Raw genomic sequence first — 25862 nt, 5'->3', positions numbered from 1 at the left:
CCCCCCCCCCCAAGTGGGGATATTCTTCTCCACACCTAGGTTTACATGGCATCGACCTCCGGGCCGGAGGAGTCTCGAAGGAGATAACGTATGTGCAAACCTCCGAGCGTTGCGTAGATGTCAATGACGGCGACGGTGCTCTCCCTGACCAGACCGCGCTGGCTCCCGGGTGCCCCCGCTCCCGGAGGTCCCAGCCCCCGCTCCGCTCCCCCCCCAGCCCCGCCCCCGTGGCCCTGCCCCCCGCGGGCCCTGCCCCTCCATCCCTGCCCCGAAGGCCCCCGCCCCTGCGCTGGCCACAGCGCCGGCTCTCTGAGCATCGCCATCCCCACCGCCCCGAGCCCGGGACCCCCGCGTCGTCCGCCGCGTCCCTGCCCCCAGAGTCCATCCTCTCCAGCTGTCCTCGCGCCTTCATCGCCCCCTGCAGCCCTCGGGCTCGGCCCCCGGGCCGCCCGCACCGCCGTCCCGCCGCTCCTCCCCCGCAGCCCAGCCGCCCAGGCCGGCCGGGCTTGGGCTCCGGGGGATCCGGGGGGTCCGGTACCTTTAACTCGCCCAGCTCCGCCATCTTGAGACATCGCAGGCGCCGGAGCCCAGGCCCAGGGACCGGCGCGCAACTCCCCACCCCGGGGCCGGCCGCAAACATCGCCCGCCCCGCCCCGCCCCGTCCGGCCTCCTCTCCCGGCCTCTCCCCCTCCCAGCCCCAGCCCCGCCCGTTCGGCTCCGGCCAGGCCACGGCCTCGGCCTCCTCCCCCTCCCCCACAGCTGGAAGCGGCGGCCGCGGCACATCTGGCGCGGAGGGGGATGGGGGAGACGGCGGGCGCGGGGCCTGCGGAGGTCTCGGAGCCTCGTCGGTGGAGACTCGGCAGCGACGCGGCTGGGCCCGGGCGCCCGGCGTCCCGGCCTCCCGGCGTCCCCGCGGGGGCGGGCTGGCGGAGGGAGGCTGGCCCGGGAGCTCGGACCCGGGACCGACCAGGACCCCGAGGTGACGGGTTCCACGGGCATGCAGCGCCGGGGCCGGGGCTCAGAAGCGGCTGGAGTCACGGATCCTCGGAGCTGGGGGGTCTGGCTAGCAGGGGCTATGCATGCAGCCCTGCAGGAGATCCCAGGGAGAGGGGGCTGCAGACTCCGGCTCTGTCTGGGGGGCTCCGGACTCCTGGACGCGCGAGCCGTGAGTTCGGCCCCCCGCCCCCAGTCCGCCCCCACCTCCTGGTTCTGGTTCAGGGTCAGGCCGAGGACCCGAAGCCTGGGAGCAGAAAAGTTTGGTGCTGGGGGCGGGACTCACCAGCTCCGGGTCTAGGGAAGGGAGGGGGCCCGGGGCTCCGGGCGCTGGAACGGAAGGGGGGGGATGGCCGGAGCGTGCAATCAGCGGCGCTCCCGGCTCTGCTCCGTTCCGATTGGGTCCGGCAGTTCGGACACGGTGCCGAGGAGCTCAGTCCAGTCCCGGACTCCGGCTGGGGCCGCCTCCTTGCTGCCCCCCTCCGGGGCAAACCCGCCCGGGCCTGGGAGAGGGGGCGGGGCTAAAGGCGGACCCCGGGGCCGGAGGGGGGGATTAACCCCTTCCATTGACAGACCGAGAGTAAAGTCTATGAGTGAGTCTGCGGTGTAGACGGTCCACGATCCTGTTCCCTACCCCCACCTGCCCTGAAACTCCCATCCCTTCGAGGTTCATGGAAGGAGCAGGGATGGAAACTTGAAAACTGGGGTGGGGGAGAGTGTGCCCATCAAGGACAGCACAGGTCACCCAAAAAAGCTGCAAAAAGCCCATTTCCCACCCCCCCCTCCACCCTGGTTATAATGTATGGGTGAACTGATCAGCTCCGTAGAAGCTTAGTTCTAGAGCAGGAAGATTCTAGTAATCCTACCACTTCATTTTACAGATAAGGAAACTGAGACCCAGAGAGCCTGTGACTTGCCCAAACCAACAGATGTAGAAAGTGTCGGAGGCAGGATTTGTATCCCGGGCCTGTGCCCCATGGGGCCAAAGCCCCACGCTCATCTTGCTGGGCTGGAATACCCCTTCCTGGGAAGAAGCCCAGAAAGCTATAATTATAAGTATACCCCACTGCCCCTCCCCCAAACACAGCCCTTTCTGAGGCACTAACACCCTCATGGAGGATGAAGATGGGGTGGGTTAGTGTAGGGAAAACCTAGGTAGTTAGGACCTCCCCTGTCCTGCTTTGCTTCCAAGGATACTCATCCTTGGCTGACAGATATCAATAGCTCTTTCCTTACCAAGGCCTGTTCTCTGACCTGGCAAATAAGTTATCTGCAGGCCCAAAAATCAGGTGGCTGGCACTGTCAACCACCTCACTCTAAACGCCATCTTTGAGGGCAATGCATTCACGTTATTGGGGGTGTGGGAGTAAGCAACTAGTGTCATAGAATTTCAGAACTGATAGGGACCACAGAATTCACCCTAGGCCATCTCCACCATATAGTTTATCCCAAAGAGGGATAATTTCCTAGCCACCAAATGGAATGCAAAGGAGTATCCTAGAGTTGAGGTCTGGGCGATGGAGGTTCAGTGCAAAATCAGGCTGGATTTGCAATGAGAGGACTTGGGTCTATTCTATTCTGTCTCTGTTACCACCTCTGTGATCTTCAGCAAGTCAATTTCTCTCTCTGGGCCTCATTTTCCTCATCTGTAAGATGAAGAAATTGGCCTATTTGTCCCCTGAAAGCCCTTCCACTGAATCATGATCTACCCTGACCCCACCTGGGTGGAGTGGTAGAATAGACAGAAGAAATTCTAGCACCATAGGGTCAGGGACATATGTTTTATATAAAGCAGAGGTTCCCAAAATGGACTATACCAACCCCTGGGGACACAGGAACAATCCAGGGGGGTAGTAGTAGCCTCTGGTGCAATTGGGGGGCATTGAATAAAAATAAGGGGGTGGTGGAAGCATAAGGAAAGAAGAGAAGAAAATTTTGAAAAACCATTGGCACATATTTCATCTGTTGTGTATCAGAGTTAAAGTCCTAGTGATTACATTATTTTTCAAATAAAAACAGAAAATGCAAGTTATAACCTATCAGTGGGCAAGTCTGCTGACGGGTCTTAACAAGTGAGTGTTGGCAGGTGAGCATGTCTTGTGCATTGTTGGGAAGTCCAGCGTGCATCAGCAGGAATAGGCAGGAATATGTTTGTGTAATGGCTTGTTTACAATATGATACTATACGGTTACATGATGAAATATTGCATCATCAAAATTTCAATGCAGGAAAAAAACAAATTTACAATCAGTTATTAAATTTAAGGTGTGTCTTTTAAAAAAATTTATATTTATTTTATTTATTTATATTTTATTATTTTATATGACACAAATTAAAAAACGTTAAGGAAAATAGATTTGGGGGAGCACTGAGTAATTTTTTTAAGAGGAGTAGGCCAAATAACTTTGGGAACCTCTGAAAGGTAGGTGACACAGTGGATAAAGTGATGATCCTGGAGTCAGGAAGACCTGATTTCAAATTCAGCCTCACACATTTACTGAGTGACCTAAGTGGGCAAGTAAGTCTCTTCACCTCTGTCTGTTTCAATGTCCTCATCTGTAACATGGGAGTAATAATAAAGGCACCTGCCTCTCAGGGTTATTGTGAGGATAAAATGAGATAATATTTGTAAAGTGCTTTATAAACCTTAAAGCACTACGTGAGTGCTGTTGTTATTAATAAACTTTGTGTGGCACCAAACATATTATGTCAATGTTTGTTGAATTTCCCAATCTCCTCCCTTTCTGGATTTTCAGGTTTCTTTCTTTCGATTCAACCCAATCCAACCAGCTGTCCTCAAGCACCCCTCCTGTACAAAGCCATGTCCTGCTGCTTCTTTTCTGGGACTGCCAGGCAAGGTCATCTTCCTCCAGTCTATTGCTTTGAATCCAAGGCCTCACATTCACGCCCAGTACAGGCACAACACTTTGTTAACAATCAGCCAAGCAGACGGGTGAGGACTGGGGTTAATGTGCCCTCCATTTAGGAAAAAAGTTTATTTACAAAACAAATTCCAGAATCTGAAGATCTTAGGTGTTTGTTTTAAAATAAAATGGTGTGTTAGGTAGAGGTTGTTTTAGGGTTTGAGACTAGCACCAGCTTTCTTTATTTTACTGCTTTATCACTCCTTCTTCCTCCAAACCCCTGTGTCCTAGAGCAAGCTTCCAGAAACCCCGGAGAGAGCCAGGAAGCCTGGCTTCTATTACTAGGGCCCTTCCTGACTTATTCTGTAAACCTTGGTCAGGCCCACCCCCCCCCCAAAAAAAATCTTTTCATCCCTCTGCCTCAATTTCTTCCTCCTTTCCAGCTGACCCCATGACACATAATGATGAGTAAAACAAGCTCTTCTATCTGTTCGCAGCAAGAGAAAGGAGGAGGAATTCTTTTAGATGACCACAAGTGAGCAGGACCTTTAGGACACTCTTTTTGGGAGGGGGGCAATTGGAGTTAAGTGACTTGCCCAGGGTCACACAGCTAGTGTCAAGTGTTTAGTCTGAAGCTGGATTTGAACTCAGGTCCTCCTGACTTCAGGGCCGATGCTTTACCCACTGCACCACCTAGCTGCCCCTAGGACACTCTTCTTGCAGATGTTTTGTGTATCTTCCCCACTCCTCCATTCTATCCCTCCTCACCCCACCCCCATGGCTTAAAGCAATCTCTACTCCCCCACACCCATACACTGGAGCTGACATATCTGTGGACCACAGGAACAATCCCTGGGGGGCTGATCCAGATTCTGAGCTGCTCCTCCCCCACCCAAGTCCTGGAGAAAGCAGCTGAATGAATACCCCCACCCCCACCCCCAGTCTCCTTCAAGTACCATCTCCCCATTCTTCTCTCCTACTCTCTTACACACACACACACACACACAGAGTCATCTCCCATATGGAAACGTTCAAACCTGAGGCTTATGAGCTGAACTACAGGCAAATGATTCCTGTTCAGCAACACTCCAATATCCACTCCCTATCCACACACCAGCCACTGTCCCTATTCCACCATCATCACACCCCACCTCTGGCTGGGATTCATGTGCCCTAAAGGCTTAGGGGATTGTGGGAAGGGGATTTGGGGGAGACAGGTTGCAAAGATTCCTTCACTGTCAAACCAAAGCCCTGCTTAGCCCATCAGATGATAGACCTGGGCCTGTGATTTTATTGGTATAAGAAAATCTCAAGTAAGGAAACTTCCTCTCAGGTAAGGAAACTAACCAGTGCGGTTAGCACTTTTTATCACAACTTAGTCTTAAGAGAATAGTCAAGGGTACTTAGAATTTAAGTGACTTGCCTGAAGTCCATATAACTGGTATGTCAAGAGGCAAAACTTGAACCCACATCTTACTGGATTCAAGGCCAGCTCTAGAGCCCCTAAATCATGCTGCCTCTGTAGAGAAACAATGGGTTTGGAGGTACCACCCTCCAGGGCTACAGGGATGAGAGTGCTCCCACTCTTATCCAGCAGTGTGGTAGCTTTGGGGTTTGGTGCAGTAAAGGGAGTAGTAGAAATCTTTGAAGAATAAAGAAAGCTTTGCTCCATTGTTCTAGCTGAAAAAAGAACTGGGCCCAGGGCGGGGGGGGGGGGGGGGAAGGGAGCTGTCCCCAACAGGTCCATGCTTCATCCTGGATGGAACATAAAACAGCTCTCTACCCCTAATGTCTCTTTCCACATTAGACAAAAAAGCAAATATAGACTCACTCAGAGACCTTAAGGAGGAGGAGAGATTGCAGTTATCTGCATATGAAAGCATTGGCAAGAGGAAGGATCATATCAATGACCTCCCTTTGGGGGAGAGGCTGTTTGTGGCTAAGGCAAAGGGAGCTAGGAAATGCATGTCCACCCTGGCCCCAGACCGAAGAAGCAATGATATCCAACACCATACTGCCTTCTGCTTTATTTCCCACAGAGCTGGCTTCTTCCATGCTTTTTTTTCTGGCTCCATCAGTCCTGTATCCAAGGTCTAGCTTCTCAGATCTGGGGTTCTTCATGTCAGGAAAGTCCAGCCCACACCACTGCTATCGGCCAGCCCCACCACCACCACACCATGGCCATGGTTCTGGCCTCTGATGCTGCCCTTGCCCTCTGGGGCGGGGGGAGAAAAGGAGAAGAGGACATTAAGAAGAAAACACATACATTCTAGCCTTCTCAATCCCTACACAGCCCCACATCAAATGCTCAAAGGAGATCCCGTATGTGTGAACTGGGACAGCGAGGTGGCACAGTGGATAGAGCGCTGGGCCTGAATTCAGGAAGGCTCATCTTCCAGAGTTCAGATCTGGCCTCAGACACTTAATACCTGTGTGACCCTAGGCAGTCACTCCACCCTGTTTGCCTCAGTTTCCTCATCTGTAAAATGGACTGGAGAAGGAAATGGCAAATCACAGGAGTGTATTTGCCAAGAAAACCTTAAACGGGGACATGAAGAGTTCGACATGACTGAACAACAACACATGAGAACTGGAAAAGAGAGTCCACCTTGCTTAGAAGCAGGAGGAAGGAAATGAATTTGGGATGAAAAGGGGGTGGGGTGGGGTGGGGGAATGTGGATGTCTGGCGTTCTTGGATTCCATCATGGCAGATAGCAACACCGCCTTCAGTCACCACCACCCTCCTTTTATTGACTATGAGCTTGTGCTAACCCCTTCGCCACTACTACCCCAGATGACATCTTGAACTCTTTCTCCACAGTTGGCTAACCTTTGCTATTACCTCCACTGATTCAGCCTTAGATCTGCTTCCAAAGGTCTCTTCGATCTCAGTCACCCACAGGGAATAAGAGGAGGAGAGAGGGGAAGCTCCTCTTTAATGCCACCTTCCAAACTCTCTTCCCCCACCTCCAGTCCCTCTCCTCCCTACACCTTCATCATTATCACTAAAACTCACAGCAGAGAAGTCTCGTATTCAGCACCATCCATGGGAACTCATTCCTGCATCCTGAGGATCCGGAGAAGAATCTTGTATACGTCCTGTTCCATATAGCCCTGTGCACACAAGGAAGATGGGAGAAATGAAAGGAGCTGAAGGGCAAGAGGCAGATTAAATATGAAAAGGGGCAGTCTACTTATCCATCCCCTTCCCAGAAGTCAGGCCCAATATGCCCTCGTAGGGGTAAATTGGTTCCAGTTAGCACTGAAGCAGACAGGGGTGAAGGAAGGGTAAGGAACCAAAACATTTGTTTCAGAACCTGAAAGAAAGGGTTGTTCCTCTTAAACACAAACAACCACGGACCTCCCTATCCAGAGACAGATGAGAGTGGGGTTCCCCAATACAGAATCCTGACCTGTCCATATGCTTACCCGAGCAGCATTAAGCAGATGGTTCCTGTAGGTGGAAATTATTTCCTGGTGGTTCTTCTGGGAATCCTGGGAATGAACATCAGTGGACTCAACCTTATATCCCAACCCTCACAGACCTCAGAAGCAGAGAGCAGGAAAGTGGGAATCTATTCCAAATCAATTCAACTCAAACATGTACTTATTAAGCATACACTCACTACTTGCAAAGAACTGTATCAAGCACTGGGAGTTCTGCTAAGAAACGGTGCCTGACGTTTATAGTATTGAGTAGGGGAAGGAATTCAACACAACCACCCACTAATAACCATCATGCAAAATAATGCAAAATACGTAAGAGACATGCAAACAAAAAGCTATATGAGATCATGGTCCAGCAGACACTAAGTCCCTGGGATAAGTAAGGCCCATCACTGGCTCTGCCAAATACCTGACTCCACCTCCCTCACCTCAATCTTCCTACCTTCCCAGCCAATTTCTCCAGGCCCAAGACCCACCTGCAATTGTAGCACAAGGCGGGTATTTTCCCCACGAACAGCAAGGACTTCAGCTGACATTTGTTCCAGTTTCTTCAGCAACCCCCTGATCTGGGGTCAGAGGTAGAAGGAGGAGACAATGAAGTCAGCCCCAAAATCCTGTTACGTCCATGTCTCACCCACACACACGCACACGTAAGACATCAGATGGCTGCCTAATACCAACTCTGGGGCCTGACAAGCAACACTGATTAGGTGGGGGCCAAAATACAGGATGAGGACTCTAAGGTTCTTTCTCCTTCAGTCCAGTTCATCAATCTATGTCCCCTCCCTTCCTTGAAAGCCTAGCTCAAAACCTGCAAGAAGCCTTCTGGGATAAACCTCACCCCATTTTGATCATTCCTTTACACTTATGCTCTCTGTGCTCATATTAATTTACACTGGTTTGTATGTTGTTTTCTAACATTCTTAAGTTGTTTCCTGTACTGATCAAATAGGATTACAGTAGCCTTTTTAAATTGCCCTAGATTTGTTTTTTTCATTATACAGGAGTTATGAACTTACTAAGGGAAGTATTTCAAAGTTTGTAAGTCAGTTTGGAATTCAGAATGCATTTCCCCTTAGAAACAATACTATAAATGGTGGTTAGGTTCCCAGAGCCAACCCACAAAAACCCTTAATGTCATTTAACTATGCAGAGTGGTAGAGCTGGATTTCAGAAGTTTAGTACCAAAAAAACTGAGGTCCAGAGAGACTGAGACTTGCCTAAGGTCTAACTTGTCTACAGGGCCAGGGCACTTTCCACTCCCACCAGGATAGAAGCCTTGAACTACAGACCCCTACAGAGCTCTCTCTCTCTTTCTCTCTCTCTCTCTCTCTCTCTCTCTCTCTCTCTCTCTCTCTCTCTCACACACACACACACACACACACACCACCACCACCACCACCACCACCACCACCACCACCACCACCACCACCACCACCACCACCACCACGAGAGGGACAAAATCTTCAGTTTCTCTACCCTTCCTCTAACACCCTACCTGGACTTTGTCCCAGCCATCCATGGCCTTATCTGATTCCTTTATTAAGACAGTTAGTCAGTGGCTCTGATGGCCTGCCTGGGGGTCAACAGTCAGATGACTAGGGTCCATCCTTAGCCCTTGTTACCTCAGCCTTCTTACCTTCGCCTCCTTTTCCCTGCAGGCCCCGATCAGCTGGTCCATCTTCTCTTTCAGCAACTCACCAGCCTTCTCAAACTGCTCTGAGCGGCCCTTCATCTCACTGGCCTGGCGCTCCTGTTCAGTGGCCCGGGCAGCCAGCTCTCGGCTCCGCCGCCGCTCCTCGGCCACCACCTCCCGCAGCTGCCCGGTCTCCCTGCACGCACTGTTGTACTTCTCCAGCAAAGCCTTGAGCTCCTGGCCCCAAGTCTGTGCTTGGGCCACCAGGGACGCCCGGCTCTTCTCCTGCTGTCTCAGGTTGGCCGCTTCCCGGGCGCGAAGCTCCGCCACCTCCTCCGTGGCCTGGTACAACAGGTGCTTCAGCTTTCCAATCTCCTGGCTCTTCCCGCCCATGGTGGCCTGCACCGCCCGCAGCTCCTCTTCTAGTTTCCCCAGGTCCTGCTCCAGGGCAGCTACCTGGGGGACAGCCTGGGGAGCCCCGGCGTCCCGGCCGGTGCCCTTCAGTCCCTGGTGTTCTCTCCGCAGTTTGGCCAGCTCCCGCTGCGCCTCGTCGTACCTGGACACCAGGGTGCCCACGCAGCCCTGCAGCTCCTCCAGGAGGTCAGGGGCTGAGCCCTGGGGGCTCCCTCCGCCCACCAGGTCGGGAGGCAGGCGTTCCCGCAGCCCCTGCAGGCCCGTGCTCTGGGCAGCCAGGCGCCGTCGGAGCTGCTCGGCGGCCTCCTTCTCCGCCGCCAGCTCCTCGGCCAACAGCCCCACGCTGCTGCGTAGCTGCTGCAGCTGGCCTTGGGCCTCCGGCCTGGGCATATATTCCCTCTGTAGCCTCTGGCTCAGGGCATGCAGCTCTCCCTGCAGCCGCTGGCGCTCGCGCCCCAGCTCACCCAGCTCCTCCAACAGGTTGCTATTGCTCAGCCTCAGGGCCGACACCTCCTTCTCCAGCTGTCCCTTTGCCCCAGTCCCTTCTGGGGCCTGCCCCGCTCCCGGAGCTCCGAGGGGCTCCCCCCGAGCTTCATGGGCCCGTTCCTCCTTTGCCTTGCCTTCTCTGGGGGGGCTCGTTGCCACAGTAATGGTTTTGGCTCTGGGGAGAGCCCCCTCCTGGGACTCCGGGACAGGAGGCACAGTCTCCACGTGCAGACCAGCCTTCGCCCGATCCAGCCTGGCCAGCACCTGCTCTAACCGAGCCTCCATCTTCTCCCAGGCGGCTGCTGCAGCCTCGGCCTGGGATGCCCCCCAAACCTTGTTTCCAGCTGGTCTGCCCAGGACCCCTCTGGCAGCATCCTTGTCCCTCCACACCGCAGTCAGCTCTTCCCTCAGCTGCAACAGGAGCTGGCCCAAGGCAACCATGCCTGCTGGCTCAGCACCCGGAGCCCTCCCTCTCTCCTCTTTGAGGGGAAGCGCTTGGTCTCCTCTTCCCCACCCTGGCACGACCCCTTCCACATTTGCTAGCTGCTCTCCCTTGGCCTTCCCTGGGGCCTTCTCCACCGGGCTCTGCAGCGGGGGCCTCTGCTCCTCTGGCTGGGCTGTCCCCTGGCTTTCATACTGGGGCCCTTGGGCTTTGGACACTTGTGATGTCATAGCCTGTTTCTGTCTCTTCAGTTCTTGTACCTGCTCAGCCAACAGGTCCAGAACACAGCCCTGCTCCATGCCATCCCCACCAGGCCGTGGACTGGGACCTTGCCCACCCGTGTCTCTAGACTCCCTGGCCAAGAGCACTCCCAGTTCTTGAACCTGTTCTCGAACCCGGCTCTCCAGACCCTTGCAGGCTGTAACCTGGACCTTACACTCTTCTTCCTTTTGTACCAGCTCCTTCTCCAGCTGGGAGACTTTCTTTCTCTCTGCTTCATACTTCCTCTTCCACTCCTGAGGGCTACATGTGTCCTCACCCCCTTCCTCTTCGTCATCCTCCTCCTCTGGCTCTGCTGTTCTTGGGCTCTTAGGTGGGGAGCCCTAGATTAAAAACAAAATGAGGGGCAGCTCTGTAAAGAACATCACCCTAAGAGAAGCCCTTCTTTCCCAAGCCGGGTCCTTGGACACATTCCCACAGAGGCACTAGAGTAAAGATGGCTGAAGTGCGGGGTTGGAGAGATGTTCAGAAGGGCAGAGGAGAGAGGTAAGGGCTTGACTTTTTACCTGAGATGATAGATCAGGATGTTGAGCCAGCCCTTGGCCTGTCAGAAAACAATAACAGTCATTTATGTTGCATCTTTGGTTGACAGACATTGACAAAGAATTTCAGGCGCATTATCTTATTTCATTCTGTGGAGTTCTGTAGGACAAATGTTATTATCCCCATTTTACTGAAGAAGCTTAAAAACATTAAGTGAAACTTACCCCAGTTAACATAGGTGGAAAGGAACAGATTTAGAAGCTGAACCCAGATCTACGCCTTTTTGACCCCACTCGCCATCCCAAAAACTTTTAGGACCAAAGTGCCTCTACCTACCCCTTAGGTAGGTTATCTTCCTCCATTAGAATGTAAGCTCTTTATCCTGAACCTATGTCCTTCTAATTCCAAGTCCACTACTTTTCCACCACATCTTCCCACCTTCAGATCTCACATTGCATCTTGCTTATAGCTCGGTTAAGGATCCAGCCGTGGAACTATGATCACATCAACTGCCATTTCTCACAGATAAGAGTGTGTCCCAGGAACCAAGACCAAGGCTGCATTGGAGTTAAACCTTTATTGGTTGAACACTTTGGCCAGAGATGGTCTTAGTCAGAGCTGCCCACAGTGAGAGTCAAGGCTGCAATAAATAATTTGCCTTGCCCTTTGGACTTTGTTTGGGGTGTTCACTTTTCATCATCGGAAAAGAAATAAGTAAAATAAAAATTGAAGTAATAAATCATTTGAATATAATATTGCTATGGCCTTGAGGGAGAAGGGATGATTCTAAGAGGAATCTTCAAGAATACCTACACTGGATAGGAGAGAGGCCCTCAAAGTCACTAAGGTTTAGGAAGCCTCTGAGAAGAGTTAGTTTGAGGATGGGGACTGATGGAGGATGGTTGGGCATAGCTTGTCTCACCTCCACACTGGCGGCGGTTCAGCGCCTGGCGAAGCAGCCTCCATAGTTCCTTGTCTTGGGTGCGCAGGGCATAGTATAAGGCATCATGGCCCATGCAGTCCACAGCCCCTACATCTGCCCCATGGCTCAGGAGCATCTCGGCCACCTCTGCACTCCCTTTCTCACAGGCCAGGATCAGAGCCGATCTGTGCGTGGGTTATGCAATTGACTTTTTAGAGCTTTCTCTATTTATTATCAGAAAATTTCCCTGGCTTCCTTCAAGTTAAAGTCTTTAATCTTTCTCAGTCCTTAATCTTAGTGCCTTCCCTCTGAGATTACCCCCAGTTTATGATATATGCATAGAGAAATGTAAAGTATAGATATAGATATCTTGTTTCCACATAATCATTTGCCTGTTTTCTCCACCATTAGTCTGTGAACTCCTTGACAGCAAGGACTGTTTTTTGCCTTTCTCTGTATCCCCAGAGCCTGGCACAGTGTATGGCAATGTTGTTCAGTCATTTCAGTTGTATCTGACTCTCTGTGACCCAATTTGGAATTTTCATGGCAAAGATACTGGAGTGGTTTGCCATTTCCTTCTCTAGCTCATTTTATAGATGAGAAAACTGAGGCAAACAGAGTTAAGTGACTTGCCCAGGGTCACACAGCTAGCAAGTGTCTATGGCTGGATTTGAACTCAGGTCTTCCAGCTTCACGTTTTGCACTCTATCCACTGTGTCACCTGCCTGACACATAATAGGTGTTTAATAAATGCTTATTGACTGACTGATTTGGAGGGCAGGGTCCATACCAGCCTTGTGGCAAAGTCTTTGGACTTGGCCAATAGGCCTGGAGATAGTCGTCCATAGAGCATAGTATGAGAATCAGCAGGTGAAGAGAATAATACAGAGACCAGGGAAAAGGGGTAAACACATCTCAGCCATGCAACTGAGGAAGAAATTATTTCACATACATACATGCATGCGTACATACACCCACCCATTCCCCATCATTACTTCTGTCTGTACGAGAGACAAGATAGACCAGACTCAAAGGGGCCTAGAGTCTGGATTGGAGAAAATAGGGAGAGCTCACTTGTCTTCCTTGTCAGTGACGTTAACCCGGGCGCCTCTTTGCAAGAGCTGTGAACAGATGGCTGCATGTCCACCCAGTGATGCGATCATCAGGGGCGTCCGTCCGTCCTGTATGGGTGGGGAAGGGGCACAGCTGAGGGAGCCAGGAGATACAAGAGACCTGGTACATCCGCCTCCCTCCTCCTGACAACATCCCCTCTGCAAACAACTGGAGGGGGGCAGACTTGGGAACTTGACACCTGCTACTCCCTCATTGCAAATACAGACTGATAGCTTTCCCCCCTGAATTACCTGGGGAACATGGAGCCTTAACCCCTCTAGAGAGAGATAAACAGATCCAAGACACTGAATTTGGCCTACTTATTCCCCAAACTAATTGTGCTCAGAGACAGCAGCACCTCTCTTGAAGGCATTGCCCTGGCTCCAGGGGTGACACTCACATTATCAAGGACATCCAGAAAAGCTTCATGATCACACAGCAGCAGTACGCTGGAGGCACAGCCGGATGAGGCTAGTTTACGTGGGATTGAAGGAGAGTCAGTGTCAAGAGGAGAACCTCTTGGTGTAAAGGCAAACATCCCTGCTCAACCCAAAGTCCTCTAAGGACCCTCTCCTTCTATCCCAACACCAGTAATTCTCACACCCCTCCATACACACACACACACACACACACACACTCCTATACCTCAGGATCCCCAACACTCACCAGCCCAGTGCAGGGGGCTTCGGTTTTCTCCATCCACTGCATCTTCATTGGCACCATGCTAGGAAGAATCAATATAGAATTGGCATGAGCCCTACAGACAGCCCTCCCAACCATCACCACCACCAACCACTATACTCATCCAAGTCATAGTATAATCTCATCGGGCAAAGCATGGATGTATGAGTAGAGGGAATAAAATTCCGAGGAACCAGCTGGGGAAGGTCAGCCCAGTACAGTTCAGAGAGAGATTAGGTTGTATGACAAATAAAACTTTTAGTAAAAATAGCAATTGTGTCTAACATTAGTACTACAAGGTCCATAGCCATGACTGGGACACTGGAAAAGGGCTTTGAAGAAAGGGACAAGATCAAAATTTTCCCAGTGGTCTATACCCTTCTGGGGTTGTTTTATAAATTGTTCTAATGCTCTTTCATGTTCCAACTCCCCAGCTAGGTTGTTAGCTCGCTATGAGTAAAAACCATGCCTTTTCAAAGACTACCAATAAACTCCGAATCACCAAACATCATTACCATTTTTCAATCAGTCCTCATCATCTTTGACCCCTCTCCAGCACTTGCCATTGGGAACTACTACTTTCCTCATCCATACTCCTCTCTCTTGGCTTCAGGGATAGCACTCTCTCCTGGCTCTCTTCCTCTTTCCCTAACTTAACCATTGTCTGTCTCCAATTTCTTCTCTTCCCCACTCCTTAGAGTACCTCTCAACTTTCTGACCTTGGTTCTCTTCTCTTTCCATACCCTCTCCTTTGGCAAGTTCACTAATTCCCATGGCTTTATCTATTATTATTTCTATAAAAATGACTCCCCTCTGTATATCTCCAGTCCTGACCTTTCTTCTGAGCTCCAGTCCTCAATCTCTCATTGCCTGTAGGCTTCAACAGGATGCCCCACTATCACTTCAAACTCAGTTTTTCCAAAACTGAGTTTATTCAAGTCAACAAACACTTTTAAGTGCCTGATTTTTTTTTTTTTTTCAAAACACTATGCTAGTTGCTGGTAATACAATGAAATCATACTTGTCCTCAAGGAGCTTATATTCCATTGGGGGAATACAACATACACAAAAGCACGTACAATGTATATAAAAAGTAAGTTCAAGAGAGAGAGAATGCTACTAACTGAGTAATGCAAGGAGGGAGCATCAAGATATGGCTTGTTAGCTTACACAATTGGCAGCACAATGGAAAGAACACTGACCGTGGAATCATAGATTCTGGATTAAAATCCCGCTTCAGACAATTACCACCTTCATGACTTTGGGCAAGTAACTTCCCCTCCATGGGTATTATCCCCTATCTGTAAAATGAGAGGGTTGAACCTCTCTGATCGGCCATTTGAACGGCCTTCGAGCTCCCTTCTCTATGACCCTGTGACCACTACTCACATCTCTTTCCCATGTTCAAAATCTTGGTGTTATCTTTGACTCTTCCCTTTCTTTTATAACTTTAACTGGATGTCAATCAGCTATCAGTAGCCTGCCAATTCTATCTCTATAATATCCCTTCCATCTTTCCATCCTCTCCATTCCCACAGCCCTCAGCCTGGTCCAGGCCCTCACCATCCACATAGGCTATTACAAAAGCCTCCTAACAGATTTCCCTGCCCCCACTCTTTCCTCCCACTATACATATGATTGCCAGATTATTCTTCCTTATGTATAGAGCTGGTCCTGCCCCTTTTCTACTCAAGAAGCTTCAGTAGCTCCCTACTGTCTACCTGACAAAGTTCATGCTCTTTGTGCCTGGCATTTAAAGCCCTCCACAACCCAGCACAACCTCACCTTTCCAGTCTTGCCTCATGCTACTTCCTTCCCTGTGCTCCAGCTAGACTGAATAATTTGATCACACCCTCTACTTCCCTTCCCTCATGTCTTTGATCACAATTTCCTATGCCTGAAATGTCTCCTATCCCTCCTTTTAATTTATTGAATTCCTACCTATTCCTTGGAGTCCCCCTCAGATGCCATCTCCACTCTGAAGCTTTCCCAAATACCTCAATTAATATCGAGTTTTTCTTCTCATGATACCACACAGCATTTTGTTTTGTACCACCTAATGTACATAGTGTTTTGTAGTCATTTGTTTTACATTTTATGTTCCTCTACTGAACGTAAGCTCCCATAAGAGAGCTGCCATACTATACTAAATTCTACTTCTATAATATATACCCTCCACTCCAGCTGCCTCCTGTGATAATTTTTTAAAAATTTATTTTTTTAAATTTATTTATTTTTAGTTCTCAAAATTTACTTCCATAAACTTTTGAGTTTTAAATTTTCTCCCCCTCCCTCCTCTCCTCCCCCCCAAGATGGCATGCAATCTGATATAGGCTCTACATATACATTCCTATTAAACATATTTTCACATTAGTCATGTTGTAAAGAAGAATTAGAGCCAGTAGCAGGAACCACAAGAAAGAAGAAACAAAACAGAAGGAAAAAAAGAGCAAATAGTATGCTTCGAGCTGCATTCAGACTCCATAGTTCTTCCTCTGGATGTGAATAGCATTTTCCATCATGAGTCTTTTGGAGATGTCTTAGATCCTTGCATTGCTGAGAAGAGCTAAATCTATCAAAGTTAGTCGTGGCACAATGTGGCAGTTACTGTATACAATGTTTTCGTGGTTTTCTGCTCACTTCACTCAGCATCAGTCCATAAAAGTATTTCCAGATTTTTCTGAAGTCTGCCTGCTCATCATTTCTTACAGTACAATCTACTATGATAACTTAATAGGTATTCAATGAGTGCTTGTTTGTTTATAGTGACCTACTACCTCCATGAAACTCTACCTAGCATCACAGGAACTAACCTGCTCTGTTTGATGAAGACTGCTCCCGGATGACGGGATTATAAGGAGGTAGTTGTGAATCTTGCAGGGTAGTCCTACCAGGCAAGGTTAGAGCATACTCTATATCCCCAATATCCCACATGCAAACCTACACTTTCTACCCCAATAGGAGTAGCATGATGGGGTTTTCTCCTACCTGCAGTAGGACCTTGACACACTGCGGCTGGCAGGAAATAGTAGCCAAGTGCAGGGCGGTGCTTCCTGGGAAGAGAGATGGGGAGGGGGACCCACACAGCTCTGGTGACTCATAGGGAGGGAGAGCAAAGACGCACAGATAATCAGAGGGAGATTAGACAGAACAGCTTACAGTGACACAGGGCCAGAAATTCCTGTTCCCCCAGTGACTGGGTCCTTGCTGTGGGGTGAGGGTAAGACACACCCAAATTTATGGGGAGAGCCCCTGTAGGGATGCTGGCTAAGGCATGCTGGAGAAACAAACAATCATGGGGCCCATGGTCAGAAACCCTTGTTCTTCATCCTACATGGGTCCCACAGACTCCCCATTCTGTCTTCCGTCAAGGAGAGGGCAAGCTGAAAAATCAATCTGTACTCACCATCCTCATTCTTGCTGTTGATTTCGGCCCCATTATCCAGTAGCACAGTCAGGCACTCCGTCAACCCCTTGGATGCTGCTAGGTGGAACCTGACCAGGCAGAATAAGAGAAAGATGAGGCAGGGAGAAGGGAGCCAAGAAGTGGGCCATTCTCGATTAACCACCATCCCCTAATACCACACCCCCAAACCTGCCACTTAGAGTGTTCCGGGTCTAAGCTGATTGTCCCAGAAAGGGATGGCAATCTGCCAAGAAGTCACATAGAAGAAGGTGATACAGACAGAAAGAGAAGCCAGAATTCCTGTCCCTGGGCACCCTCAAACTACCCAGGGAATGAAAAGGAAACTGAACTCATTGCTTCCTTCTTAATCAAGCACAGAAGAAATCCAGAGACCCACAGGTGCGCTTGAAGATGGACAAGCATCCAGAAAAGAGTGAGCAAGTCAGGCATGCAAAGCTATGATGGAGAGAAGAGGGTAATCCTGACCTAGCCCGCTGCCTCCAATTTCATTTCATCTGAACTTGTACATCCTAGGATTCTCACTTCACTCTTCAAATCCATTCACCCTTCGGTTTTCACAATGAACAAACACTACATTCTATTTAACTGGTGTCTTGTTTCAGTATTTTCATAGTTGTCCTTATGCCCTTCATGTGTTAATCTGTCAGCTTCCAGTCTCTTAGAGTAATGCTCCTCATGGGCAGGAGCCATATTTATTGAACTTACTTTGTACATATAGCACTGTAAACAGATAGATATGTAAATAGATAGAGATCTATATGTGTATATATATGTGCATGTATATATATGCACACATACACACACGCATATATGTGCATAGTGTATACATACACGTGCGTGCGTGCGTGTGTGTGTGTGTGTGTGTGTGTGTGTGTGTGTGTGTGTGTGTATCAAGGGCTTCAAAGGGGAACAAGAAAGCTTGCAGTGGCCAGAGAACTTACTTACGGGGACTGGCCGTGGGAGTCTAGCTTGGTGGGACGGGCAGTCTTCCTGGAGGCTAGAGCAGTCACCCGACTAACGTCTCCCCGCTGCACTGCTTCTAGGAGTTTCTGGTCACGGCGGTTCCATTTCTCCACCTGTTTCAGAATCATCACATGAGGGTGGGGAAGGAATTGGGGAAGAAGGAAGGAAATGAGACGGGAAAGAAATGGGAGGGTTGGGATAGGGTACCAATTACAAAAATTCTGCCCAGTATAAGATAATTGCCAGGGCCAGCCCTCGACAAAATTATGAAGGATGTGGTTTGTATTTTATAATAATAATAATCACTACCTCTGCCCCATTTTCCTCCACCATCGCTGTAGACACAGGTCATGCAGAACTGAAAACCAGTGTATGTTTGTATCTATCTATTTGATGTCGTTTACATGGCTGCATAATTTTATGGTAATAAAGCTCTTTATTTACATGATCTGATTGATGTGGGGTAGATAATACTACGATCCTCATTTTACAAATGAGGAAACTGAGGCCAAGAGACTTGCTAAAGTCATTTCACTAGGAAGTGGCAGTCCTCCTGACTCCACACTGAGCTTTCTCCATTACACAACACTTTGGGGCCCCACCTCTCCCCTAATGGCCTTAGTAAGCTTTCACCCACTAAGAGGTGGACGTATCCCCAGGTGCTGGCTTCCTAAGGAGGTATAATCATTCTCCCTTTCGCTAATTGCCTTCCCTCCCTCTTAGCTGAAGCCTACCAGTCCCTATCTTTTTCTATGCCCAAATTGTCAACTAACTAACCTGATGTGCTAATGGGAGGAAATTGGAGTCCCTGTTCAGCGCCTCAGGCAATACACGAGAATTTGAACACAACCTCTGGAAACAATGTCCCATCATTTATTATTTAACAGGAATATACTCTGGGAACATGTCTGACCACAAAGGAGAGGAAAGGATGCTGCTGAGCGTGCTAAAATAGGACCAGGCTGGGCTTCACTCATTGCAGTAGATAGGATAGTGGGCCTGGAGTCGGGAATACCTGAGTTCAAATCTGGCCTCAGACACTTACTAGCTGTGTGACTCTGGACAAGTCACTTAACCTCAGTTTCCTCAAATGTAAAATGGGGATAATAACAGCATCTGCCTCCCATAGTTGTGAGAATCAAATGAGATAATATCTGTAAAGTGCTAAGCATACTGCCCAGCATATACCAGGTGATATATAAATGCTAGCTGCTATTATTATTATCGTTGTTATTATTATTATTATTATCATCATTATTATTATTACCAGCTAGAGCTGTGAGACATTAGTCATGTGGCTGCTCTAGCCTCCAGGAAGACCACCCATCCCACCAAGCTAGACTCAGACAGCCAGTCCCTGTAAGTAAGTCCTCCAGCCACCATAGACTTTCTTGTTCCCCTTTGAAACCCCTGATACACACACCCACATACACATACACACATGTATGTATACGTACCCTTGAGATGAAAAGCATGTGAACAGTTGATTCAAAAATTTTAAGTGCTTATTTGATAGGATTTTACATTTAATTTGTATTTTCTTCATTGAATGCTCAATCCCAGAGCAAGCCTTTCCAACCCTACACTTTTCTCCCCATACCCATCAGACCTTTTGGAGACAAACCGGGACAACCTGCATAAATTCTCAGTTTGGCTCCACTCCGGTTTTGCACCAGTTTCCTGGTTTGTTCTGGTACTGGTTTGCACTGTCGGTTCTCAGAAAGGTAAATTGAGGCACAATAACTTGCCCAAGGTCACAGCTTATTACTGATGACCAAAGCATCGGTTCCCACTCAGATTTTTATTCACAATCTCTAACCATTCTGTGTTTCAGAACAAGGGAGAGAAGCCCCAAGTTTGTTTCCTAGTCTATCCTTGGGCCTTTATGCCTCCCTCACCCCTACCCCACCCTGGTACCTTAGTAACAACAAACAAAAGGCAGGGATAGGTTCTCGGCTAAGCCTGGACTGGTGACGGGGAGCTCAGCACCCAGCTGTCCCAGACCTCAGCTACACCTGGCCATGCATTGTTCTTCCACGAGAACTTTGGTGAAAATCATCATGGTAAGCAGCAGCAGGGCAGGGATTACAGAGCAGGGTGAGAACACCCCAGGCTGCATACATGAAGAAGCCTGCTTCTCTGACTTGAGATGCGGATTTATGCATGGTTTCATCAGTCTAGAGTAATTCACTTAAGGACAGAGCAATTTCTCAGCTGGTTCTGCCATCAGCTTTTCAGTACTAAAGATGCCCTAATCACAGGAGGCATTTGGGATAGGTGAATCTACCTTAATACTATACTACCTTAATTTGTATCCTCTATTACATTCTTTTTGAAAATTATCAATCTATTTTGTTTTTACATAGCCTAAATTTCCCCTGTATCCTTCCCTCCTCCCAAAAAGTCAATTCATAAAACAAAGATTTTTTTTTAAAGAAAAAGAGGTAAGGGGGTGTGGGGGAAGGAAATCAGCAAAACTGAACAATACATGGGGAAAAAATGACAATATATTCAATGTTCCACATCCGTGGACTCCCATTTCTGCAAAGGAGCCTCCACTACATTCTTACCCTGATGCCCGACCCTGGCACTAAGGTTCTGCCAGAGAAGCACAGGCTCCAGCAAGTCCTATCAAGCTGCAGAGGCGAGGACTGGCTGGAGTCTATCCCTAGAGGAACAGCCTACCCAAGTTAGGAAAGGCTCATTCACTGCCAGAAGCTTGGCTGCCAAGTGACTAAGGAAATCTGTGTGGGTTTTCCTTTGGTTTTGTTTTTTTTTTTTTCCTTTTTGCCTCATCCCTTCATGGAAGGCTTGGAGGTTTAGAATCAGCATCAACATAAAAAAAAAAACAAAAGGTCCTGTGCTGATAAAAGTACAGATCTTTTGAAGTGTTGAAAGAAGACTGAAGTGACGTGTAAATCAACATATTTAATTTTTTTAAAAATACTTTCCCACCTTCTGCTCAGCTTCCCAACCACCCTATGAATAGATAGGAGGAGATAATGATACCTGTTCCAACAGTTGGGTAAACATTCACTGAGAGGTGGTGCCTTACTAATTATTCGTTGGCGGATATGAAAATTTCCCCTTCCTCTGACTTGAAATAGTGAACGGACTCACCCTGGAACTAGAATCCAGGTTTTCTGACTTCGAACCATTGGACCATACTAGTTTTCTGTTATGTAATTATGGTAAAGGGTTAATTTTGGAGCCACCCAGACCAGAGCAGAACCCTACAGGGATAACGTCCTTTCTAGGAGGACCCTTAAGGAAAAAGAGGTCTTCCAGGCATCATGGTGTAGTTTCTCAGAGGTGTCATGGTTCAGTGGAAAGTGTGCTGACTAGGGAGTCAGAGGATGTTTGGGGTCAAATCCCAAAGTCACACCTTGGGTAAATCACCTCACTTCTCTGGGCTTCTGTGTCCTCATCTTTAAAATGAAGGAATTGTACTAAATCAGAGGTGTCAAAGACAAGCCCTTCAGCCAGAATCAGATTAACACTTAATTGGGAAATACTTAACAAAATAAGTAAAAATACAATAAAACATACATAACAATACGTTTTAGAACTAAGTCATCGGTGGACCCACCGGGATGCTTATTGTATAGATTAGCAGCCAGGTTTCTATTTGAGTTTGACACCATTGCACTGTATCTTCTAGTCCTACAATTATGAGTCAGATGACCCTGATTCTTTTAGGCAGTGATAGTGGGAGTGCATGATCAACTATCCTCAAGGGCCAGGACATCCACAGGAAAGGAGCTAGGGAAAAGTCCTTACCAAGAAGTAGTCCCTACAGATGACCATAGCCTGAAATGTTCCAAGAGAAGTTGCTTCCCAGTCTATGTTGGGAATAAACTAATTAATGCACATGAGGTACACTATAAATTTAAAAATACAATGGAAATGACAGCTATCGTGATTTTGATTGGCATTTGCCTAGCTGGATCAAGAGGATCCTGTAACTCCCTGGTCAGGAGAATCAGGGCAGGCCATTCACTGCAGAAAAGTTGGGTATATGCATTCAAAAGAATAATTCAGCCTGGCCATGTCCATGGTAATGATTAATAAACTGTTTCTTAGTACTAACCCAACCTTCCAATCCTTTACTTGCTGGCTAGTTTCAGTTCTCACTTGTTTTCCTATAATTTCCCTATTCTCAAATTCACTATGTGTTAAAATCTTTTTCTCCCTTCACTGTTTTGCCAAGGGTAGGTATTTTGTAATCCCTTATCAGACATCTAAAATGAGATTGTTACTAGGAAAAGTTTGGGTTTTTTTTCCCTATGTCCATAATGTTTTATCTCTCTTCTTATAGAGAGCATGTTTCCAAAGATTTTTTCCTCTGAGCCAATGAGTAAGAACTGTGTATCTGATTTCAGGGGTTGCTACTTTCTTGTTTTTTCCTCTCTCTACATGAAGGAAGGAGCTGTGTTGCCCAACTGGCTAGTTCCAGTTGGATCCTCAGTGGAGCAGCTCCTACTACTACTCACAGAAGTTGTTTGTCCTTTGTTCTCAAAGAGAACCATGATACCAGGGAGGTGATGCCATGACATGCAAGCGAATTGGATCTAAGTGAGGGAGGGCTGTGCAAAGTCACCAGCCTCACTTTCTCCTCAGGAGCCATCTGAGTCCAGTGGCAAGATATAGATCAGGACAACTGGAGATGGTCCTGGATATAGTGGGAGACCTTGACCTTTTTAAGCCAAGGTCGATCCCAAGCCTCAGTTTGGGCTCCTTGACATTTTTATCAGTTCTCTAATCCAGGCAGGTGTCAAAGTGAATAGAGTGCCCAGCCTGGAGTCAGGAAAGATTCATCTTCCTGAGTTCAAATTTGACCTTAGGCACTTACTAGCTGTATGACCCTGGGTAAGTCACTTAACTCTCAGTTAAGCCTCAGTTTCCTCATCTGTAAAATGAGCCAGAGAAGGAAATGGAAAACTCCTTCTTTGCCAAGAAAACCCCAAATGGGATTATGAAGAGTCAGACACAACTGGACAACAACAAATTAGTGCTTCTTAATATTTTCTATTCCCAGGCATCCTTGAACATTTATTAATTCACTGTGTTAAATTGCCAAGGCAGCATAGTTCAGCAGAAAGTATATTGTAGCTAGAGTCAGAGGACCTGGGTTCAAATTCCAGCTTTGCCACTTTCTACCTTGTGATCATGGGTAAGTCATTTCACTTCTCTGGGCCTCAGTTTCCTCATCTGTAAAATGGGGAGAGATTAGATGAAATTATTTCTGAGGTCCGTTCTAACTCTAAATGTGAGATCCTGAATCATCACACGTCTCCAGACCTGGGATCTTAGGAAGGCAACAGGATTCCAAGATCCTGCCCCATTGCCTTTTACAACTTAGGATACATTAACTCAGTACTTGAATTGGCCTCATTAGAGGAAGCATTTCTTCCACCCATGAGGATCATAAAATATCTATTTTTTCTCCTGTGAAATCTATGCCTAAGCTTTCCTACACATTGAAGGTCTAACCAACATGCTGGGGTTTGGTCAAAACACTTTCCTCCAGTTCTCTTAATACTCTGTGGGCACCAGTATCACATTTGGGTCATTCACCTATTAGCCTTCACTCTCACTGTATGACCAGCCCACTTCTATTTATGGTCATCCATTTCCTTGATGATGTCTTTTCTCACTCAAGCCAATATTGATAATTAACTTCATCCTATTTATGCCCACCAATGTCTTCCTGTTGCTCTTTAGCACCCCTGTAAAAGCCTGCAGGAAGCACTAAACTGTCCCCTAAGCCCCAAGGGAGCAAACACCTGCCATGATAAGGGGGTTAAGGCTTGGGTCTTCCCATTCCAAATCCACTAGAATTTTTTGCAGAGGTTTCTCCACCCTCTCCTTATCTCCAGCTTCCTGTCTACAACATTCTATTGAAATAGAAGTGCCCTAACAGGTAGAAAGCAGGTCTCACTGTCCCTGACAGGTTGGGATGGGAAGGAATGTACTATGCTAAGAGTCTGTGGCGAAACTAGAACTAGATTTCAAGAATCCTTTCCTCTTAGCCTGTAAGAACTGTAAGAACCAATGCAAATTTTAATCCAACCTGAGGTCAAGGGGTTCTAAAATGAATTCCTGGCTCTACTTTTTACATAGTAAGTTCAGTAAATTCTCTATAGTTCAGTGTGTGAGATATGCCAAAAGGCACCACACCTGGTTGACTAAAACCAAGTCACATATATTTTTTTAATATCCTCTCTCCCCTTCAGAGAAAAAGTTTGGAGTTAACTTAGATTGTCCTCACGATGGTCTCTGCTTATGCAGCTTCTTCCTCAAGATAAAGAAGTGGAGTAGCCCTGGATTAAAGGAGTAGAGTGGGAAAGGGTAGCTCTTGAGATCTTTGGCATGACTAGGAAGTCAGGCTCTGGGAGGGGCCAGGGAAGTTGTTGCCCTTTTCCCCTGACAATTGGGTCCAGAGTGGTTGGCCACCAATTGGGTGGAGGAATTTATGATGAGAGAGGTGTGGGGGAGTTTCATGAGGAAACCAACCTGCAGCTGAAACTGATCTGGTTTCCACCTTTCTAGTTCCCAGGCTTGACCAAGGACCCTGGGAAAACCCTGGGACTGGAACAGATCAGAGGAAACAGTTGTTTTTAGTGAACTAGACTGGAGTTTTCCCATACCTAAGGTGGAGGTGAGACCACTAGCCTCCTTGGGAAGGAGGACAGGGATATGATGACTCTCAGTGACCAGGTAACAGGATGTGTTATTAAAAACAGAGAAACTAGAATCTAATCTCCTTGAGGTCAGGGATCACATTTAAGGCACAGTGATCACCCTTATCACAGAGCTTCCAGTAAAACTAAGTTCTACTATTTGACTACAATAAAAAGTTGGATGGAGAAGTAATTGTTGTGAGAGGATTAAGGACTTGCCTCAGTAGACCTCTTAGTATTTTAATTTGATCCAATTAAATTCAACAGACATTGATTAAACACCTACTATATGCCAGACTGGAGAAGAAAAAGGCAAACCACTCCAGTATCTTTGCCAAGAAAACCTCAAAAGGGGTCACGAAGAGTCAGGTATGAGTGAACAAAAATAACAAAGTACCTAGTATGTTCTGGGCATTGTGTATCTGAGCATTGGAGATACAAAGAAAGGTTAAAAAAAAAAAAAGCAGCCCTCGCTCTCAAGGAGTATACAGTCAAATGGGAAAAAATAATACACAAACATCTACACACAAATAAGCTATATACAGGATAAATTAGAGATAATCGGCAGAAGGAAGGCATGAGGGTTAAGGGACATTGGGAAAGATTTTAACTGAGACTTGAAGGAAGCCAGGGAAGTCAGGAGTTGGAGATAAGGATCAAGAACATTTTAGGGATGGGGGACAACCAGTGAAAATGCCAGGTCCCTTCCAGCTATGAATCTATGGTCCTAATTATCTGGGCATTTCTCACACTTGCTGGTGGATAAACACCTTCGGGTCGGCTTAGACAATCGAGCTCGTTACAGATGACAAATTCGTTTCTGGATTATTTGGATCAGTAACAGGACTACTGTGCCTAGGCTAGAACAAATTTTGAGCAGTAGTTCCAATAACTGCACAATTTCATTCCTTAATGGAATCTCCCCTGTTGGAGATCTTCCCAGTAGGAAATGCTACATCTTCTCTGTCAATCCTTTCTGGGGCCTTCTATTTCGAATTCTGCAGGAGAAGAGAGTGAAGGATTGATCAG

The 25862-nt window shown here is 47.8% G+C and overlaps 2 protein-coding genes across 7 annotated transcripts in view; both read right to left on the bottom strand.

The window, feature by feature from the left end:
* The window catches only part of LOC114043056 (E3 SUMO-protein ligase PIAS3), a 9990-nt gene extending 8561 nt beyond the window's left edge, over nucleotides 1–1429 (bottom strand). For 2 of the 4 annotated variants that reach the window (XM_027861926.1, XM_027861927.1), the window contains exon 1: nucleotides 539–618. In XM_027861926.1, the coding sequence (XP_027717727.1) occupies nucleotides 539–562 (24 nt within the window). In that variant the 5' untranslated portion in view covers nucleotides 563–618. Of the gene's footprint in view, nucleotides 1–35; nucleotides 133–538; nucleotides 619–1279 lie in introns of those variants that run through there. The other 2 variants (XM_027861930.1, XM_027861931.1) reach the window with 2 other exon arrangements.
* Nucleotides 1430–5606: 4177 nt separating this feature from the next.
* LOC114042814 (ankyrin repeat domain-containing protein 35-like) overlaps nucleotides 5607–25862 on the bottom strand; it is a 20999-nt gene continuing 743 nt past the window's right edge. The window contains exons 2-15 of one of the 3 annotated variants that reach the window (XR_003569030.1): nucleotides 18133–18263; nucleotides 17167–17255; nucleotides 16749–16813; nucleotides 13746–13803; nucleotides 13480–13550; nucleotides 13041–13147; nucleotides 11967–12151; nucleotides 11068–11105; nucleotides 8944–10884; nucleotides 7781–7870; nucleotides 7287–7352; nucleotides 6874–6971; nucleotides 6700–6744; nucleotides 5607–6072 (exon numbers count right to left, since the gene is read on the bottom strand). Coding sequence is in view for 2 of the 3 variants with exons in the window: in XM_027861543.1 (XP_027717344.1) it covers nucleotides 7197–7352; nucleotides 7781–7870; nucleotides 8944–10884; nucleotides 11068–11105; nucleotides 11967–12151; nucleotides 13041–13147; nucleotides 13480–13550; nucleotides 13746–13803; nucleotides 16749–16813; nucleotides 17167–17255; nucleotides 18133–18263 (2931 nt within the window). In the remaining variant the exon portion in view is untranslated. Of the gene's footprint in view, nucleotides 6073–6699; nucleotides 6745–6873; nucleotides 6972–7196; nucleotides 7353–7780; nucleotides 7871–8943; nucleotides 10885–11067; nucleotides 11106–11966; nucleotides 12152–13040; nucleotides 13148–13479; nucleotides 13551–13745; nucleotides 13804–16748; nucleotides 16814–17166; nucleotides 17256–18132; nucleotides 18264–25862 lie in introns of those variants that run through there. The other 2 variants (XM_027861544.1, XM_027861543.1) reach the window with 2 other exon arrangements.

Source organism: Vombatus ursinus, unplaced genomic scaffold (assembly GCF_900497805.2).
Source record: "Vombatus ursinus unplaced genomic scaffold, bare-nosed wombat genome assembly UNPS02014768.1, whole genome shotgun sequence".
Classification (NCBI taxonomy): Eukaryota; Metazoa; Chordata; class Mammalia; order Diprotodontia; family Vombatidae; genus Vombatus; species Vombatus ursinus.
This window is presented reverse-complemented; position numbering and strand designations above follow the sequence as displayed.